Source organism: Leptosomus discolor, chromosome 2 (assembly GCF_034619465.1).
Source record: "Leptosomus discolor isolate bLepDis1 chromosome 2, bLepDis1.hap2, whole genome shotgun sequence".
In the NCBI taxonomy this organism is placed as follows: domain Eukaryota; kingdom Metazoa; phylum Chordata; class Aves; order Leptosomiformes; family Leptosomidae; genus Leptosomus; species Leptosomus discolor.
In genome coordinates, this window is record NC_141392.1 from 55,673,356 (window position 1) to 55,694,846 (window position 21,491).

Genomic DNA, 21,491 nt, shown 5'->3' on the forward strand with positions numbered 1-21,491 from the left:
CCCCAGAACATCCAGGATGAGCACAGGGTTCTGTGAATCATCTTATTCATGCTTCATATGGAGGTAATGCTGCCACTTTACTTATCTGTTTTATTGACCTGTTAACATAGCCAAGGGTGGTGCTGCAAGCTGATAGTCAGTTGGTGATATTCTGATTTTCTGGGATATGTGCAATATGACTAATTTTATGAGTTAAACATTGAAAAGATACCATCAGTTTTTAAAAGTCACATTCTCACTTGGCTTTTTCTCATAATCATTGTTACAAGCAAGATTACTGGGTTCACCATAACAATAAAAATAAAGGGGAAGAAGTGTTTTGCCTTAGTCTGGGGTTTTGGAAGGTTTTTTTATTATTATTATTTTGCACTGGACAGCATTTATGCATTTGTATATGGTCAGTGCCTCGGCTTGCTGTTTATAAGCAGTTTCTTCCCAGAAAATACGTAACTCTGGGTTTGCTTAACAGCAGGAGCATATCGCAGATGAGATTGTGGGGGCGGTGGCTGAAAAGTAGAAGTGGGATAGGGTTGAGGACTGAACCTTGGATCCACCCCTTTCTGCTTACTGCCGTTCCGCTCTTCCCTTTTCATCCTGTCCTTTTCAGGAGAAACTGCTGAACTTGGAAAGAAGGCTCCACATTTCTGTAGTCATGGCTCTCTTTTCTTCCCTAACCCCTGTCTTTATAGCCATTATATGTGTTTTGATTGGGGTAATACTGAAGAAGACTAATGGAGAAAAGGGAAAACGTGAGACTAAAGGCAAGCCAATGTCTCGCCCATGGGTGGATGAAGATTTAAAAGATGGCACTGACCACCATGTAGAGGAAGAAGGTAAGAAAAATCTTATCCATCTGAGCACTTTTGTTGTTTGAATTTTATCTGCTGATATGAAACAAGAGATGCGATCTTGATTTCTCCACAGTGACAGCAATGCATCGTGCTACCATGCCTCTATGCCCTGAACTTGTTAGCTCCCTGGAAGGATGCTGTCCTCATGGCCTGACACTCTTGGTGTAAATCTTTATTTTCTCCAGACCACACAGGTTAGAGTGCAAAAAGAAAATGCATTTTCGAAGACCCCTATATGTCTTTCTGTATAGCAGATCTCAGACCTACGAGGTACTCTCTGGACAATGTAGGGAAAGAAGGAAGGTACTGCTGAAGTCCCCCCAGCCTCTTCCCAGGCCTCATTAGTGTGAGCAAAGGGAAGACCTGAGCAGAGAGTTTCTATCTGCAAGCTGAATTTTTAGACGTCTCATCCCACTTTACTATCCAGTGCTACATACTGGTCTCAGCACTCCCAGAAAAGTTGGTAATGGGTTATTACAGTTAATACGAAAGTCCTCCATCTGTGACTTCTGAGAATGTCTATGAGCGCTTTGGCTGGATTAGCGCTGGGATCATTTGGGAGCTACATTGGTCAAATATTTAAGAATAAAATGTGGTGATGGTGCTAATCTGTTCACTCAACTGCATATTTGAACCTGTACAGAATGCCTCTTTTTTTTTCAGTAGTGGTTTCTGACGCACGGCTTCGACCAAAGTCTGAGCACAAAATGTGCCTTTCCTTCTTTTTGCTTCCTGACTATCCTTCGTAAGATCCCTTTGTTTCCTTGTGAAATTAAAATCTACAGAGTTCTGTTCCTATGAAGTTTTTAAACTTGCAGTTAATACAGATTTTTTTTTTTTTCCAAGCTGTTTTAAAGTCTTTTTGTGTGTTTTTTTGTCCCATAATGACACATTCATTGAGTCTGCTTCTAGGAATCCTGAAGCTTGTATTATTTTTCTGCACATATACCTATTTCTAAGAATGATTATTTATCTTTATTTCTCAGTGTTCAGTGTACTTTGAGTTAACAGTGTGTATCAGTTTCCAGAAACAGTTGATTCTTGGAACATTTTAAACCATGTCAACTATTTCACAAATATCCAAAATTTCTTTTAAAATTAGTTCATATATTGTATCCTCCTTTGTTCAATGCAAAATAGATACTGTATAAAATTATCTCGTATTTCATTTGTCACTAATGGCTTACTAGTTCAGTTAAATTGTTACAAATTAGAATTCCTGTGGGTCATTCAAGTGATAATCTATGAATTATCAGTATATGACATCTTTGGCTACAGCTGTTTCTATTAGTTTAAAAATTTAGATCCTCTAAATAAACAAACCTATTAGATCTTAACAAGGAGCCTCACTGCCACAGCTCCATATATAAAATGTTATTCTTTAATGTCTTAGTTGTTTTACCTTTTATTCAGGTGCTAAATTCAAAACTGTAGTAGTTTAAAGTTGCTTACAAAAAATTGGCAGGTAGACAGACACGTTGTGCTGTTGCTAAAAGGAGATTGATTTATTTAAAAATAAAACCTCTTTGTGTACCATGTCATCCAACATTAAATTAGGTTTTCTTGCCCTGTTGCTTTTAACAACCAATAATCATCTTTCCCTTAATAGTCCCCCCAAACCAACTTCTTTGCAAAACAGTCATGTCTTTTATCTCTAGAAAAATTAAAATAATTGCATCATGCTTACAGAAGATTTCTTCAGCAGGGGAAAGCCCAGCCTAAGTGAGAAGAGAATGTGGCCACCTTGGTAAGGATCTGCTACTCTGCTAATGCTATAATTAAGGACCAAAACATAGTCACCCTGTAGTCAGTGTTAAAATTTTCACTGACATGATGCTGAAATGGAAACATAGATGTAAACAGAGATTTTCTTAATAGTAAAGAATATTTTACCTGCTGCATAAATTCTGCTACTTTACTAATTTATTTTACTTTATCAGAAAAACTCATTTCTACTTAAATGTCTCAAGCTGGCTTGTGTTTAAAGGTAAAGCTTCTCTCAAGAGAATTTGAGTTAGGTGAGATGAAACATTTTTATGGTCTTGTCTAAAGCTAGAATGTAGGGCTGCAGTAGGTGAACAAGCTGAATTTTGAACAGCCCCCTGACAGGAAGGGGCAGCTGAAGACCAAGCCTTTTGATACGTGTCCATGACCAAAGTGAGGATGCTTTGTCAAGAGAGTGAAGCGTGCCGTAAGAAAAGCACTGAACTTACTCAGGCGACATCAGCCCTGTGAACCTTCCCTGAAGTGGCACCAGCAGGGATGTTTGCCCTGAGAGGGCCATACCCTTGGAGCAGCAAAGCATTCAGTATAATTAGCTGAACTGCTTGGACAGACTCAGTAGAGTCACTTCTTGGCAGTGAAGGGTAAAAGGGGAAGGGCCAAGTGCTTCTGAGCTTGTCTGTGTTATGCTTTCAGTAGCTGAAGGGAAGGACCCAGTTCTTTGGTTAAGTGGAAAGCATTCATTCGGTCCATTTGTTTCATGTCTTAACTGGCAGTACTTCAGATTTGTTTGCACACCCATTTGTCCTGTAACTTTCTCCTTCATTTATGAGATCCAGAATGAGAAATTGCTGTGCTGTGGATTTGCAAGAATGGTCTGCATATGTGTCTATCTGGTTGCGTCTTGCATTAGGCCATGTGTGATTACCAGTCAGATGCAGATGAGAAAGATGTTTCTTCAGCCTTGTCTTGAATGATGAGTCACAAGGGCTCTCTTCTAGTGGTGGGCATCTGATCCCACCGTGGTGGTACCTTGTCTCCCACTGCTTCAGTTTTACACAATTAGATCTGGACTGTTGCAGAGGCAAGTTCAGTCAGTAGCCCAGGATCTTATTGAGTATTGGTCACTTTCTTGGTCATATGTTCAGATCAATACAATTGATGGATAAGGTAAATACAGACCCAGTTTACAGTGGTGTGGAGGATGAAGTTGAATTTTATTTGTATCCCTGTTACTCTAGGGATCAGTTGCAGAGATTAATAGCAAAGGCATTTTATTACTACATATTTAATTGTGGAGACTTTGGTGATGTACCCTACTTAAGGACTACAAAGCAATGTACAAAGGCCCAAATGTTCCATCTCTTCTGACAATGCACTGCTCATTGCACTCTCCCACCTAGAAGTATTTCTTCGCTCGCCAAGTTCAAAGGCTTCCCATAACTTTTAATAATAATACTGACATGAATGAGGCAGTAGTAGTTTAATTTTCCAATTCAATGATGGTTCATGCTTTGTGCCATTTAGGAACACAAGACTTACGTGGACATGATGCATCACTGTGTTTATCTCCTTGCTGCTGCAGACACTTTCAGCCTTTGTCATCAGCTGAATGAACATGAAAATTGGCCTTTTTTGACCCTGTTTTTTAACCTTGCTGGAAGGTTATTCCAGAAACTTGTGCTATGGGTCAAAAATCCTGCTCTGCCTTTGTACCCAAACTTACTTAATACTACTCTATACCCATTTTTCCTGTTCCATCTTCTTGTTAGTTGAAAGGATACTTTTCCAACCCTGGTGTATGTGCTCCTATAGTTTATAGACAGCAATCAGATTACCTCTCAGCTTTCCTTTTGCTAGGTAAACTAGCAAATCTTCTCTTTATAAAACAGCCACTCCATTAATTTGAAGCTCTTAAGAAACCTTCCGCAACTATATTCCAGTTTGATTAAATTTTCACAATATTTCAGAGTCTGCTTCTCCCACTTGATACTTTTTTTGCTTAAGATCTCTGACTAACTCTTGAGGTTTCCAGGGTCAGCCTGATAACCACTATTTATAACCCACTAGTAAGGCACTCCATCTCTTTTAGTTCCCTGGTAGCCACACACTCAGTTCAGGATTGAATTCACTAGTGGGATTCCTGTAGTGGCAGATTGTGTAGCAGTCTGCCATTAATCAAGCAAAAAACCACAGAGTCAGTTGCCCAGTGTTTGAAGTCCAAAGATTTGAAAGCTTTCTTTATATACATTTAGTTGTTTTCCTATGTGTCATGTCTTTCCACTGGAAAAGAAGATTGAAGAGGAACTCTATGCTTAGGAAGCAGTTCCTTAGAGAAGAAATGGAGAGAACAAACGCATTAATCTAGACTGAGGTTACAAGTGAGGTTTCTCAAGGATGAGTCTCAGGACCAATTGTTAGTATTATCTAGTGGTCTTTGTATAAAACCAAGGAGTGTGCAAGTGAAGCTTCTTAATGACATACAACTGGGAGCCAGGGAAGTGCCAGTATAGGTAAAATAAGTGGCCAATAGAAATAAAATGCCAAGTCATTGTTCCCAGTGTGAGTTTATGTTATTAGGAAGTCATGGTAAGAATTTTTGCTACAAACTGAGGCAAAATTTATTACACGATTTGTAGGCTGGTTGTAACCTCCCATATGAACTGTTCGGAAGAACACAAACATCATCCTCAAATATATCCAGAGAAGAGTTTCTGATAGAGTTAGAGAAATAGTACATTTAAAATGAGATTTCACTTAGAGTGTTTGAGCCAAAATGATTTCGAATTTGCTTAAAAAGCAGGAAGCCCGCTGACTATTGTAAATTTACAACAGAATTGATGGCAATATTGAGAATGTGGCTAACAAGATAATGACTAGCGAGATGTCTGTTGTCCATCAAATGATGGAGTACACAGAGATGTAAACAAGACATTTGTAGTATTTTATAACATGACCATACAAACAGGAGTATATCTAAACACAGCAACTGAAGATATAGAGAGCATGCACTAAACAGATGGTGCTGATAATGATTTTTGCTTAGCATATGGATAATGTTAACTGCTAAGAATGAATGGTAGACACACAGCGGAAGAAAATAAATAATAGATGAATTTATTTTTTAAAAAATTGCCAGCAGAGTTTTGGTGTTGTGTGACAGTTCCCTCACTTCTGGGTTCTCCTGCCTCAGCCAGTATTCACATTTTGAGTGTATTAAGGCTTTTAAGTTTTCCTTACAAAACTTAATCTTAGATATGATGATTCTCATGCTTTCATTCTCACTACTCACCTCACCTTTGTCCCATGTCCAAAATCTTTAAAAGTACATGTCTTTTTTTCACCATGTTATTCTTAAGTTGAACCATCTTGACCACACAGCAGCTTCACTTCTTCTCTTCTACTTTATTGTGGAAAAAAAAACAAAAACAAAACAAGCGAACAAACTTCTCAAAATCTAACTTGCAAGTTTTATACTTCCTTTCTTACAAGGTATAGTTTTCTGTGCTAACTAATACTTTTCTTCCATTTCTAGTTGCCTATAGATAATTTGAGATGTTTATTCAACCAATTACATCTAAGATGATTTTTATACCTCTGATTTGAAGAGATGCGAAGTCTCCCTGCTTCCTGATCCCTGAATTCTTCAGCCTGAATTCTCCAATTTCATTTTTCTTAATCCCTTATTTTCTCCAAGTTTAAAATTGAGAGCCACAGTTGTAGATCTACTTTTCCTTACCCTTTCATTTAGGCAGTTAGATCGCATGAACTGATAATCTCAGTTTAGGGGTACTTTTTTTTTTTTTGATAAAGTCCTCCCCTCTCACTGAAAGCTTGGAGAGTCACTGCACCAAGAGAAGTACAGGTTATTTGATTGAGGTATTGCATGCTTCAGCTGGGAAGCCTGGTTTCTAGTGTTATAATATTTCCTATCCGGTCTGTACCTGGAAAGATATACTTCAGCCAGGCACTTCACAAAAATTATGTTGTTGAGGCAATATGATTCTCTTAAAGATGTATCCTGATCTAGATGTGACTTTGGGGGACCAAAATCCCAGAAAAGAGTGCATCTCAAAAAGCAACCCTTTTTTTAGCCATGCTACGTTTTTATTTCTTTACAGTCTACCACTACATCAGTTATTACCTATATTTTTTATTGATAAGTCTCCTGCACAAGTCAAAGCAGGTACTGCTGATGTTATTGCATCTTCAGCCTTGTCTCCCTGTCACGTTTTGTTTCATGTCCTGTACAGGCACCAATAGCTTGTCCAGTCTGCTGTCTAGGCCTCTGCACTCAATTGACCACAAGCAACATCCTCTTTGGATTAAGTACATCATCTGAGTCAGTTCTCTGATTGCTGTCCTCATCCATATAAGTAATTTAACCTTGATCTTCATCCTTCTGTCATTCACCATTCATGTATGTATTGATGGTTTATCACCTACCTGACTTTCTTCTCCTTGTGTTTCAAAACCAGCTACAGAGATTACACGAATTTCCTCCAGCCTTTGCTCCAATTTGCCAAACTTCCTTTGTAAAGATTTTCAGTATTTTATAGACTAGTCTCAATATCTCTGACTCAAAAGTGATTGTTGATAGTTTTGCAATAATACTAGAAAGAAGTGATGACCAAGCTACCCTACCACTCTAAAACACGTAGCATGTTGAACACTGGGTCCCCAGCAGAAGCTCTTCCTCTCAACATCCTGTTGTACCACCCTATTGCTAGTGTAAGCAGAGCCTTTTAAACCTGTGGTATTCACTTCACTGAGTGTGAAGGAGGAACAGCAAAAAAGGGTGTGTGAAAGCTTCTGAAAGAGATCACCAGAATCCTAGCAAAGGGCAAGTCCTAGTCAGCCGGTTGCTATTAAACAGTGAATATTCTACTTTACTAAGTGTAAACCACAAAGGGAACACTAGGAAGAGGCATCCTCTTCGGTTTTCAGTTTGAGTGTGCAAGATGTCCACAAAAATAATTTTCTACAACGGTTCACTGCTTCCCATTACCCTGGAGCCAGGTCCTTGCATAGTGTGACTGAAAGTGCTTAACATAGGCATGAAATGCTAAACAAAACAAATTTTCTGGGTGACTTTGTATGAAAAATGAAATGTATGTTGTTTGGGAACCAGAATTATTCTGTTTAGATTCAATATATGAAACTGGATATATTGCAGCCTCTTGCACATGCTGAGCCACACTTGTGAATATTTCACTGCTGTTTATAAAATGAACAAAAAATCAGCCTGGTCTCTAAGGCAACGGCATACTACTAAAATACAGAAGTAATTGCTGTTTGAATTTGCACTGGAGATTGCTATGATTCTGAAATAATAGCCTAATGGCAACTGAAAAAGGACTGGAACATTTTTTCCTGACTCAGCCCTCTATAGCAGATTGTTCAATACTATTGACTAGTCAAAATACAAAATTTAAATGGCTTTAACTTCCACATCATAGTTGCAAAAAATGCTATCCCTGCTGATTGTAAGAATGCAGGGGAGAAAGAGGAGATCTCAGAGACAGCAGAAGATGTATTTTGTGGTATAAAAAAATCCCAAAGAGACAGACTTCAGTGAAATGAGGAGCCATTTTGAGTTCTTAAATTAAAGACAAGAAACACAATATCCTACATTTGATATGTTGTTATCCCAAGTATAGATGCCTCTCATCCATTTCCTCTTATGCTGAAAGTATTGTGAAACCAAAGAACTTAACCGCAAAGTCACATTTGAGCAGACCCTAGATTTGTAATGCTTCTGCTATGAAACATGAATATGGAAGAAGCCGATGTTCAGCTCTTCAGGGGAGATTTTACACATATTGGTAGTTAAGCTCTCTCCTTAACCTCAGTAATTTAACTTTTTTTTTTTTTTTTTTCCTTGTTAGACTGCTCAGGAAGGTACACACACGTTCACATTTACTTACTGAGAAAAGTAGGCTGAAAGACTGGCCACCTTTTCACTGCTGTTTCAGCTTGTAACCCACTTTTACAGGCAGGCTTGCAAACAGAAGTGGAGAAGGCTGTAACTTCTTTGCCAATCACACTTGCTACAGCCAGCCAGGACCCTCCTGCCTCTTGGTATTTAAACAAAGTGTTTATTCAGTAGCTGGAGCTAGGGATCAATGAGCTGTGTCAACTGGAACCTCAGACTTTGCCTTTCCAGTGGTGTAGAAATGCAACATATGCCACTGCAGGCCAAAGTGCGTTATGGTGGTGAATGCCAAAGATATAATCAGCATTCTCTGTCAAAAAAATAACTAACCGCTTTTATTTTCTTGCAGAGGTTGATGAAGAGTGGCAAGGGCTTGATGAAAATGTTGCCCATGTCCCCTTCTTCGCGGAGCGCTACTCTGAGGCTGAAATGATTAAAAGGTCACAGATGTTTTATGAGCTTCTTAATAAGAGGCGGTCTGTCAGGTTTCTCAGTGATGAGCCAGTCCCCAGAGAGGTTATCGATAATGTCATCAGAACAGCAGGTATGGTACTGAGTGGTTCAAGGTCTGGGGAAAAAAAAAAAAAAAAAAAGAAGGATCAGCCTTGCTGTTCAACTGTGTAAAAGTGATGTGGAAAAGCCAAATGGGATTGGCATTTGGCTTATGGTTTTCCTAGATTCACCTGTAGCCACAATGAATGAGTACCCACTGATTGACTGGAAATTACTCAGCTTGAACAACTGTATGTCAGGGACTGTTTTGGAGCATTCCCAATTCCTTTTTATTTGCAGTGCACTCAAAAGGGAAAAAGAACATCTCATTTTCAAGCTTTAAAAGTTGTTATTTAAAATAAAATTGATGTACTCTTTAGTGAGACATCTTTCAAATAGAAATACTGGTTTTATCTCAGAGGTGTCAAACAATGTGTACTTCACATGCTTCAAAATTTCATGCATTTTGATGATACTTGTCATGTGTATGGGTTTTTTTGGTTTGGTTTGTTTTTTTACCAAAATGGATGAAATTGTCTCAGCCGTGCGAAATATTTCAGTTGACATAGAAGGTTACGGTTTATTAAGGGAAAAAAGATTCAAAACAAAACAAAAAAACTTTCTAGTCCTTTCAACGTCACTGCCAGGCCCCTGTTGCATAGAACTGGAGTGTTATGCTGAGGACCCTGATTGAGGTTAACTGACTAAATATCAGAAACTAATTTTTTTTTTTTTTTTGAGAATATACGTGTTTCAAATCATTACTGTCATGTCCTGGCCTAATGTCATCTCTGCTTTAGTAACATTGACTTCAGCCAGGAGTGGTTTTGATCCTCATTGGTTCTCTTATTCTATGAACCAGCTGCTGCTGGTATAGAAAATAACCACAAGCTGCCTTAGAGAAAAGTTCAGTAGCCTCTAGCAGGATTAATGATACAGAGATTCTTATTATTTGAGTTGTATTGTTTTCCCTTTAAAAATTGTAAGCAGCTTTGTTACTGCACTGTAACGAGTCTCCATCTTCCTCTAATTAGCTGGGAGTCATTAGAACACTAAGCATGTTTTGGCAAATGCAGCAAAGCGAACAAGCCTGGAGTGCAGATTAAGTACTTAGTAACCCTGAAAGCTTTGGGCTGTGTAGAGAAAAAGAAAACAAAGCAAAGTATAAATGTCATCAGTTCTTACCCAAACCTGAGGAGAGGCAAGGCTCATGATATAAACACATTTTAACAAAAAAGATAGTTCGACCTTCTTATTCAGTGTTTCTCAAACTAAAATCGGTGCTTAGGTAAGCAAATAGTGCATGTTTTTCAAACATTTTTAAAATGTGTTCAAGGGGCTAGAGTGTTCTAAACAGTCTCCTTAACCTATTTATCTGTGATCATGCATAGGTAACTATATTCTTCAGCTTCTGGCTTTCATCCCCTAGGCTGAATGAGCAAGTGCAGATTTAGTATGTGCACACCTACGTACACCAGCTGTCTTTGGGACAGCAAACTCAAACCTGTATGCTGTATGACAGATGTCTGCATTGTGCAGCTCCTCATCTTCGTCAGTCAGAGACAGATTCCTGCGGGTGGTCACTTATCCTTGTTTCCCTGAAAGCCGTTAGCTTTACCCTTCAGCTAAAATCGTGTCTCAGAGTTCAGACGGTGTGTGGCTTTCAGTATAATACCTTGCACTAATATTACTGTGTGCAAGTACTGCACCGTAATACTGCCTCATCGTAAGAGCTGCAAAGGAATTTTTATGAATCCCTAACTTTGGTTTTGTGTAAGATGGCTGTATGAAAGCACTAACCTCTGTCATTGAATGAGTCTTCACATTCTTCAAGAAAGGAATGAACAGAATTGTCTGCCAGAACTTAAATCAGTCCTTTTCTTCCCATCTCATCCACTTGCTTTCCCATTGTGCTGTTGGTCAGCCTGAAAGCCCACAAGGAAGAGCTGATACCTTTCAATGTAAAACCCTCCTTCCTGGGTTTTCATCTTTCCCTGTTTTTGTATGAAGGTACTTCACCTAGTGGAGCGCACACTGAGCCCTGGACTTTTGTGGTAGTGCAAGACCCATATTTAAAACGTAAGATTCGTGAGATCGTAGAAGAAGAAGAAGAAATCAACTACAAAAAAAGGATGGGAGACAGATGGGTTAATGACCTGAAAAGACTGAGGTATGAAAGAGCCAGCTGGCTAAGGGGTTTGAAGGCAGCTGTGTTTTAGTTTAGGAAAAACTATATTGTGAAATTTTAGTCATGCTTCTTTTTCCTTTTTTTTCCCCCACCTATTTTCAGGAAGAAAAAAGAGCCCAAACCTGAAAATATTCAGCTCAATTTTTAAAACCCCGTTTTGAAAATGTTTTTTCAAGCCCATGCACCTTAAACTTCCCTCAGTTTTCTGGTGCTACTTAGGAGGTCAGCTGTAAATATTTCCCATGTTGTGATCACAGAAAAATAAGGAAGGTGGGGTCAGAGATTGTACCAGCCAGAAAGTTGCCAGGGACACTATAATGTGCTACTTTTGCTAATACACAGCTGGGAAGAAAATACTCCTGTCTGAGGAAAGTGGAGTTCCCACCCAGAAGGAGCTGAAAAAAAAGTAAATTTACTATCTATATGTTAGTTCTGGCTGCCTTGTTCTAAGGGCCAGGTGAGATGCAGCATCTGACTGATACACACAAAGTAAGAACTCACTATGCCTGTGCGCTTCAATCTTACCAGAAGGATGAAATAAGTGACTCAGATGCTCAGCACACTCTTTCTTGTTGCATGGCTTTGTCTTGATTCTTAAGATGATGGGAAGCTCACTGAAAGCACTGAAAGATTCATGTTTGGAAAGAAAATCTTAAAAATATGTGTAGAATTGTGCAGGTTCATAGAATTGCCTCCAGTAAAAGGGGTTATATACTCTCTATCTCAAAACATTTCCAAGCATTTGGCTCCATTGTTATTTCTTTTCTATGTACCCTCTGTTGCTGTAACTCCTGTCCCAGTTTTTTCCCTGTTGTTTGCCGAACAATGAAGCTCCCAAAGTCATTGGGAGCTTTGCTGTTGAGGGAGGTAGCCCCAAGGCTTCTCCCTATGCAAGTGCAGAATGATGCAATATTTAATTGTTCTAAATGCCCTCCAAAGTCTACCTGACTTGCTTAACTTCACACAATAGGACAATAGGGAAAGACATCTACCGAGTCTTGTCTTGTCAAATGAAGCATATGCGCAAAGCTTTATAGGGTTGATTTGCCCTACTTGTTTCATAATGTTATCATTTTTCAGGTGCTTATGTGCTATGTAAACAACTAAAAGATAGTAATTTTTATATTTTGATTAAGAACAATAGAGAGCACACATTTTTTTATCTAAATCTTATATCATAATTGTATATATTGTCATTTAAAAAATTGGGAACCAAGTTAATTCTAACAGGGCTGAAATACCCAGAAACAGAACAACATTTTTGCTATGAGAATATATTTAGATTTATACCTTAGGCCAAGAAGCTCAGAACTTTTCTGCCAGCAGTTTTCCCTGCAATCACAAAAAAAGTTGGCACTGCTGGTAACAGGTGGAGCTGCAAATCTGCAAAGTTCCAGCAATCAAATAATCTCAAGGGCAAATGCTCATGAGGCCAGTTCATAGATAAGAGGTCAAGAACTACCTCCTATTTTTATGCAATTCCACTCTTCAGAATGAGTGCATCAACTCCTCAGCCGAATCTGTTAAAACTGAGAACTCTATTCAAGCTTCTCAAGCTTTTTTTTTTTTTTCCAGAAATGTTTCTATTTAAGCTGATAATACTTAATCCTTTGCAGTAAATGTTCTAAGCTTTAGTCTACTGCTATAATTGTCATGTACCTTTAGCACACCTTTGCAGACAGTAAATTTGATGTACAGGAAAGCAAGAAGGTTGCAAAATAAATGTCTTAAACGTTATTGTTTTGCAGAACAAACTGGATCAAAGAGTACTTGGACACTGCTCCATACCTGATCCTCATTTTCAAGCAGATATATGGGCAGCTTCCAAATGGCAAAAAGAAGACCCACTACTACAATGAAATCAGTGTTTCTATTGCCTGTGGTATCCTGCTTGCTGCACTGCAGGTACGTTGACAGAACTGAAATACTGGGAGTTAATATGTTGGTTTGGATTATATAGGAAGACTATTCTGCTCAAATGAGCGTGGAACCCAATTTAGATTTTAACATTTTCAGTCATCTGAATTACTCCAATTCCTGGCAATATGTCTTTGTTTTGAGTTTTAAAGTTATTCTTCGCAGGCCTACATCTGAGGGCCTGCAGACTACCGAAGCGTGGCTGTGCAGTGCTACACTGGCCCCTTCTTTTCAGTAGTCCCTAAAAAATGGCTTAACCCCAAATCATTTTTAGTACACAAAGTTGGAAAAAAAAAATAAAAAATCAAGGACATATTTCACAGAACAGGCTGTGCTATTTCAATCAGTTTTTCCAAGGCATTTCTGAAAGTGAACTGATCTCTAAAGCTCAGCACCTTTGACACCAGCCAGTTGGGTTTTCTCAGTGGTTTCTCAGTGCTCAGTTCTGCTTGCTGTATCTGATGTACTCACACGTGTAAGTGTTTAAACAGTGAAGCTGTTCTGATCGTTTACTTGGCCTGTCAGCAGGATAACAGCAAGGTGCCACCCCTTAGGCAAATTTCCTACCAGGAACTGCCATTTCTCCTCCATTCTATTTTGAGTGACACTTCCCTTCCCTGCTCCTCAGGAGGATCTTTAGGATGGGAAATCTGAGGAGTAATCAGTGGAGAAGCACATTCCTGGGGTGTTGCTGCTCTGCAGCTCCACAGGGCTCTGTATTTTCCCTCCGTGGAGCTGAGAGCAAAGGGAATGCACAGAGAATGGCGCAGAACCAGCACTGCATCACTAGCATCTTAGAAGCAGTAGGCATGACAAAGCTTCGCTTTCCCCAGAGCCAGCCCACTGTCAGGTGGGTTTCTGAGGCTCCCTATCAACTCTTAGGCTCCCTTTTTCGCAGCTCCTAGAAATTAATTAACAACATTAAAGCACACAGTGCCATGGACTCATAACGTTCAGCACCACCGTTAGCTCTTCTCTTCAGAAGATCATAGAAATTACTTAACATGAGAGGCCCATTGCTTGAGCACCACTCCTTGGCTGACTATTGTATCTTTTATGTAGCCTCAGCTGTGTGGTTATATCTTGCATAATGTCAGTCTTCATTGTTTGTTAGATTGCTTAGCTTTTTTGTGAGTTTTCGTATGAGAGAAATGATACATAGACTTATTTTGCGGTCCTGATGTAAGCCAGAACATCGGCCGCTCTGAGAGACGGCAACAGACTCCTGTGCCAATTTCTGAAACAGAGCATGTGCCCCCTGTCCCTGTGAGGTACAGCTTTAGCAGGAACAAAAGTTCCTCTTGAGCAGGAACAAATGTTCACAAAGCTGTAAGATATCTTCCAGCCAGCTGTATGGAGGCAAGAACTGAAACGTTTCTCTGTATGACCCAGATGAACCTCATGGTATGATATTCCAGTGATGTCCCCGTGATTGCTTCTCAACTTCACCGTGGCCATGGGTCCCCCATTACGTTGAGCATTGCAGACAGGCTTCTGCTGTACAGCATACAGGCATGTCAGGGAGAATGTGCTGTTGCTGCAGTGGAGAAATGCCGTATTTCTCTGTAAGCAAAGCAGGCATCTTTTATGGTACCATAGAGGCTATTAGTAAATCAGATGATCTAAAGCCTGAAGCAGAGTCTAACAAAGCCACATTTCTAGGCTTGTCAGTAGGAGAATGTGTACAGGTCTGGTGGGAATAACGGATACAAATACAGAGCATAGACCTCTGTCTCACTCTGTTGCTGTCTATCTGGCTGCAGAATGCAGGTCTGTACACAGTGACCTCCACACCCCTCAACTGTGGCCCCCAACTCCGGGTGCTGCTCCAGCGTCCAGCAAATGAGAAGCTGCTCTTGCTGCTCCCCGTTGGCTATCCCAAGAAAGACGCTACTGTGCCTGCGCTGACCCGAAAGCCACTGGAAGACATCATGGTGGTCATGTGAGCCCAGCGCCACAAGGAAGGAGCCCATTCTTGCTGCCAGCTAGTACGCAGCAGCCTGCAGAAGTTGTCACTGCTGTTTCTGTGTATTGTTCTCCTGTGTCACTGCTGCTCTGGCTGTTTACGCCTCTATTTCTTTTAGCACTAGTAGTCTACTAAAAGCAGTGAGCAGTCAAGCACTGTGCATTTGACAGGTGCTATTACAAATAAGCCCAGGCAGTTGTTCCAGGGGACACAAACAATGGCATTTAAATGACCTTCATCACTTGATTTTTCTTATGCATTGTAGGGACAAATCTTTCCTTGAACTGGAATGTATATTCTCCTTATACTTTTGTGATTAACATTACACAGTTATTTCAACTTCAGAATTTTAATGGAGGTTCTATTAAAAGATATAAAGAGGTCAAACTCAGCTGTCTTTTCTTGATCAGTGTGTGCCATTTAAGTACCCCTTCCCTTTCATTGTGTTCAATCTTGCACAGGGGGAAGCCATTTTTCACATATACAGCAGCATTTTCCCTACTTGATTGATCTCAAGAGCCTTGTCTATACCAGGCTTTCTTAAACTGTTGCTGGTACAAATGTCTTCGGCTGGGGGAGATCCAGTAGGAGCAAGGCATCCAAGTAATTTCCTTGTTAGTGTTTGTTTATACATGTTCAGGCACAGTTAGATCATATGGCAGCTATCAATCGTGCCCCCTATATTTACTGCTTCCACTGGAAGCAGCCCAGAGGGAACTACTGTTCCGATTATCCTATTTATACCTACAACTATACCGGTTTAACACCCTGAAATTTAAACTGCTTTAGACACCCTGACACATGAGAGGTGCTTTCATGTCACACCAAATCAGGCATCTTTTAAAGCCACTTGGCACAAAAGCAACGCTCCCTACTAAAAGCCTTGTCTACAGGCAAGATGTAAATGGGCACCAGTGGGAAGGCTTGGTGCTACTGATACCGCGCTGGCAGAGCCCCCTTGTGGGGTTGCGGTTCCTGCTGGCTTTGCTAGCAGCACAAGGTGAAAACACTTCGGTGTTCCCTGAAGCTGTCTATATTCTGTGAAATACTTTCCCATCCTGCTCTCTGCTGCATGTAACTTCAGGGAAATTCAGCCAAGTTGACTTCAGCCTTCCTTGAGGGTTGCTTGAGTTAACTTGCTTCACCTTGTCTGAAGTCAGTCCTTTTTAACATGATTTCTTGTCAGCTGAGTGAGTGGAGGGGGTAATATTTTGCAGAGGTACAGCTTTTTGTGGTGTCAATGCCTCTGTGACCCAATGAGAAAAACTATTTTCCTATTTGGCAGGCCATTTTGCTGGTATTTAGCAGGCATAGTTACATGTTCACCTGTTTTACTAGTACTGTTTCACATCCTCAGTGGTACAGCAATGGCAGGAAGACTTTCTCATGCAGACCTAGTCTGAAATGAGCTTTTATAAATACAGCAAAATAAAAATGAAATCCTATGTCTGCACGCTAGCAAGGTCTAAAAGCTAGTCAGGGAAAGAGTGATGACCTGAACCAAGTCAAGGTCAACTGAAGGTCTCCGGTTATCAGGAATACATATTCAAGTTGCTGTAGCAAGTTTTCCTTCCGTGCAGGTGCTGTCCTGCCACACCAGCCCCCTTTGCAAAGCAGTTTGTACCTGCTGTAAATGTATATAAGCCCTATTATATTTGGTTTAATTGGGAGTTCACATCGATAGAGGACTGAACTTCTGCTGCTTTGCTGTAGCTACAGAAACAAACTGCTTCTGCTTGTCCTTGGTCTTCAAAATAGAGGACATGTTTATTCCGTGGCAGCACTCAGAGAAGCTTTACTAAATGAATCCAGTTTTGAAGAGCAGGAGCTTGCATGTATAAAGCTATTTCTAGTATGGCTTCATAATTAAGAAACAAAGAACTAAAGCACTTTTAAAATATACAAAAAAAATGTCACAATAATAAACATTGATGTATACCAATATACCTCTTTATACCAAAGAAGATTAATGGTGGTGGTTTCCCCCATGTGTTGATTCTGGAAACTAATATACACATAGTAGCTGAAAAAACCAAGCCCTCACACCTACTAGATGGGAAAGATTCTGTCTAGGAAAGCACTTCTGGAATCACAAAATGTAAGTAAAAGAAGCATAATTTTTTTTCTCCCATATAAATGCCTATTCAAATGCAAATACTCCAGTAGCATTAAAACTGCTGATGATACTGCAGACTCTCGTATAAATCATGTTAGTGCTCCTGTTGTGACAAGCCTACTTGGAATTGCCACTGTTCTCTAGTAAGTGTACTGTCTTTACTCAAAACACAGATTAAATAAGAACAAATTTTGCCTTGCCATGGAGAACATTATTATTTAAAATTAAGGTTAGCATTTAAATTGTTTTATACTTAACTAAGGATTTTTCCTTTGTCTGCGTGAACAAACCATGTTTTTTCAAGAGAACACTCTGGGAGGAATGTCTCCCATGCAACCAGCAGGGATTTAATTTTTATATCCCTCCCCTTGTTATGTTTAAACCCAAGATTAAAAGGCTTGATAGGGTTAGCAAAAGATGCTGGAACTTGGCATCTTTCTTCACGATACCTTATAACCAAGTCTCCTAAAGGCTCTGGACTTAGTCCACTCACCTCTTCTAGAAAAAGGCTTTACCACTCAGACGGGAACTGAGCCCTTTAGAAAACAGCTCTAAATACTAGTTTGCTGGGATCACAGAATAAGCAAGGTTAGAAGGGACTTCCAGCATTCACCCTTTCCAAACCTTCCAATGTTCATCCTCTGCTCAAATCAGGTCTGGTTAGATCAGATTGCTCCAGGTCTTGTCCAGTCAAATCCTGGACAGCTCTAAGGATGGAGAGTCCATAAACTCTTCAGGCAACATGTATGGTATTTGTTCACTTCCATGGTAAAAAGATGTTTTCCTGCTATCTAATTGAGGTTTCCCATGTTTCAACTTGTGTCCATTGCCTCTTGGCCTACTGCTGTGCATCTCCAAGAGAAGTCTGGCTTCATCTTCTCTGTATCTTCCAATCAGGTAGCTGCAAACAGCAATTAGGTCTCTCCTGAGCTTTGTCTTCTCCAGGCTGAACACAGCTCTGTGTAACACAGCTCTGTGTGCCCCAGCTCCCTGGCCAGCTTGGCAGTATCTACCAGCTCCCTGGCCAGCACATCATTATCTTTCTTGTACTGAGCAGGCCAAAACCTGACACAGTACTCCAGACATGGTCTCACAAGTGCCAAAGAGAGATGAAAGATCGCTTCTCTGGACCTGCTTGCTACATTTTTAGTAATACAACCCAGGATATGGTTGGCTTGCTTTGCTGCAAGGGCACATTGCTGATTTATGTTCAACTTGTTGTCCACCATGCACCCTGGGGTCCTTTTCTGAATGGTTATTTGCAGACAGCTGGCCCCAGCCTGTGGCCAGTGGCACTAGGTTATTCTATCCCAGATGCAGGACTTTGTATATACTTTTGATGAAATCCTTGAAGTTCCTATCAGCAAATTTCTGCAGCCTCTTCAAGCCTTTCTGATTAGCATCCCCACTCTCCAGTGTTACAACCACTTCCTGCAATTTGGTGTCATCCCCAATGTTCCTGAGTGTGTGGTCTATCCTGTCGTCTTTTTCCCTCACTTCAGGTTATGCTAACCCTACCCAGGGTTATAAATATACCCAAGGTATATACAGGCATATCTAGTTTAAAATCTTCCCTACCAGGTTAAAAAGCCTGTTTCCAAACATACTCTTGTCCCCTCTTTCTCAGATGAGTCCCGTTCCTGTTTGGTAGCCCTTGTTCACCAGAGTCCTGTAGGGTGATAAAGCGACTGTTATAGTTTAGCCCCAGGTACAAGCTAAACGTAGACAGTGGGAAAGCATCACCCTGGAGCAGCAGATGCCTGTGTGTGGCTTCCTATGTTTCCGAGAGGAGTGCTGGTAGCATCGGTAGCTAAATTCTGGGTGCTGAGGGGTGCCCAGACAGGCTTGTTATCTTGCAAGAAGGAAACAACCAATGACCAAGGTGAGACAGAGAGGAGTGTTGCCCAAGAGCAGACTGTGCTAGGCCTCCCTTTGCTGAGAGAATGGGTGTTGGCAGCCTTCATGAGCTGAGTGACTCCCCACTCTGCTTGGGGGGAACATTTGGGCAGGCTTGTAGACTTGTGAGAGTGGATCTGCAGCAATGAGAAGTGTCGCCCAAGAGCACAGGATGCCATGGCTTCCCTTTGCTATGAGGGCAGATCTAGTGGCAGAAGAGCGCAGCACTGATGGAGTTAGTGATGTAAATGTCATGTTGTTTGAGGGATGTTTGGGTAGATTCATAGTCCTATGAGAACAGTGATGATGGGGAAGGAGGGAGTCAGGAGAAACTGGCACTTGTACTGGGCTGCCATTTGCTGTCAGGGCAGCAGGAATCTACAACAGCCTTCCTAAGCTATGTGTAGGGTGCTGGGGAAAGGTGTTCAGGTGGGAGGAGGGACCTGCTAGGGAAGGAAGGGGGAAGTGTAGCCCAGAAGTAGCAGATGGTTGTGCTGGGCTTTCCTTTTTCTGTTGAGGGTGGTGTAGGTGCCAGAAGTATCAGGCAGGGATGGTGTCTTGGGAGGGAGGGAGACTTTTGGCTGACCATGTAGTCTGCTATGTAGGCATGGTCTCCTAGACCAGAAAGCAGCTGCCCTCTGGCTATCGCAGCAAAGATGCCTTGCAGGTGGCCTCAAGTCAAGCCATTCCCTCCAGTGTATGATGCAGTATGTGCCATCTCATCTCATTTTAAAAAAACTAAAAAAACCCCCAAAACGTACCTTGTCTCTTGATGATCTGACCCTCACTAAGTGCCCTATGGAAGCCTCATAGAGCATGCATTTCTTAGAGAAATGGATATTTCTACTCACCCCTGTGCCTTTTTGTTAAAGCATGACTGTTCCTTATGGACAATTATTGTCCAGGTTAACAAGCAACAGTTGAATGCCACCTTGTGAAAACATGGGTGCTTTTTTGGGAAAAAAAAAAAAAAAAAAAGCTGCTAACTTTGAATAACACTTCTGAGATCTTTCTTCCTTGAACTGCGTGGACAAATTTGTGTGCATTCAAGGACCCTCGTTGTCTGAGGTTTGCCAGACAAACGGGCTTGAAATCACGTGCCACACGCTGGGTTGCATTACAACCCAGATGATTAAGGGAATAAGTATCACATGCTGTTGGAGCTAGGAGCTATAGCAAACTGCCCCTCTCCTCCTTTTGCATGGATGACTAAGCTGGCATTAGTTTCAGTATGCCCTTGAACTGCTACTGCAGCTCACCTGGTGCTTTATTAGCAATCCAGCTGGCCATGAAGTGAGGCAAGGAAGCACTGCTCTTGGAGCATCAGCATCTTACCCACTCCATCATCCTCCTTTCCAGCCAGGTGAGCCAGAACCCAATTGATTCTGATAGAAAGTTTTTTGGTGGTTTGTTTCGTTGTTTTTTTTTTAATCTTAGTGATTCAGAGTGCAAGGTCTGAGGATTCTGTTACACTGGTATATATGCCCATCTCCTCCATAGCATAGAACTCATCTATGTGATCAACTGTAAGGTTCCCATAAGCTAGCTGGGCTGTAGTAACAATCTAAGTGCACTGCACTCAGCTTGAAGAAAATTGCAGGTTGTTGGTATTTAGCTTCTTTGCAAATAGTTTAAAGCTAAGTGCTGCTATCTTACATTTGATGGAGATAACTGCCCAAGAACAGTTACTGGGTCTGAGGTCTGGTGCACAGGAATGTATTAAGCTGTTTATCAGCTGTGCATTTGAGCACTTCTTAGCATATAAATAAATGCTATTGCAATAAAAGGAAAGTAACTTCTGGGTGTAAGGAAGTCTTAATGTGGTGCTGTGTATCCTGGATGAACAGAAGCATGCAAGCCACAACCTCAGGCTGTGGTTTTGCTCTGACTAAGCTGCAGCACTTCAAAGACCTTTAAGCAAGTAGATGTGCAGTCAGCATCTGATATGATTTATTTCTTTAATTGCTACACAGATCTCATGAAAAATGAATCTTGAGAAAGCACCCAGCTCATGCTCCAAGGCAGGATCAGCTGTACCTGAATGCCAGGTACTGACAGAAAATGAATCTACAGCACTAATCCACTGCTCCCAGCAAAACACTTGAAAGAAATAAAAACTCAAAAGCTAATCCTGCCAGCACATACAAGTGCTAGAAAGGTTTTTTTTCTAGAAGGGCTCCGCCTTGGCTTCATGTTGCTGTCACTGATCAGACCTCTGTGGACATAATTAGGAAGAGGTTGGCTGCTGTATTGTTTTTGAAGGTTTCCACCCACCTGAGCTTAGTCATGTGTTCTGCTTTTGCAGAACAGACATTGTATTCATGACTCGTACCTCTCAAGGCATTTCGTTATTTCTTTTCCTAACGCTACCTATATCTGACATGTAAGAGAGCTATAACCTCTCAGCC

The 21,491-nt window shown here is 40.8% G+C and overlaps 1 protein-coding gene across 1 annotated transcript; it reads left to right on the forward strand.

Moving 5' to 3' along the window:
• Positions 1 to 306: 306 nt before the first annotated feature.
• IYD (iodotyrosine deiodinase) lies at positions 307 to 15,051 on the forward strand. Its single transcript, XM_009959372.2, has 6 exons — positions 307 to 391; positions 594 to 833; positions 8,858 to 9,052; positions 11,011 to 11,170; positions 12,937 to 13,093; positions 14,869 to 15,051. The coding sequence occupies exons 2-6, from the start codon at positions 653 to 655 to the stop codon at positions 15,049 to 15,051; spliced, it is 876 nt and encodes a 291-aa protein (XP_009957674.1). The 5' UTR covers positions 307 to 391; positions 594 to 652.
• The last annotated feature ends 6,440 nt before the right edge of the window (positions 15,052 to 21,491 follow it).

Coding starts and splice junctions, on each gene's coding strand:
- IYD (XM_009959372.2), top strand. CDS start 653: ATGGCTCTCTTTTCTTCCCTAACCCCTGTCTTTATAGCCATTATATGT. Junction 834..8,857: donor CCACCATGTAGAGGAAGAAG/GTAAGAAAAATC, acceptor ATTTTCTTGCAG/AGGTTGATGAAGAGTGGCAA. Junction 11,171..12,936: donor AATGACCTGAAAAGACTGAG/GTATGAAAGAGC, acceptor ATTGTTTTGCAG/AACAAACTGGATCAAAGAGT.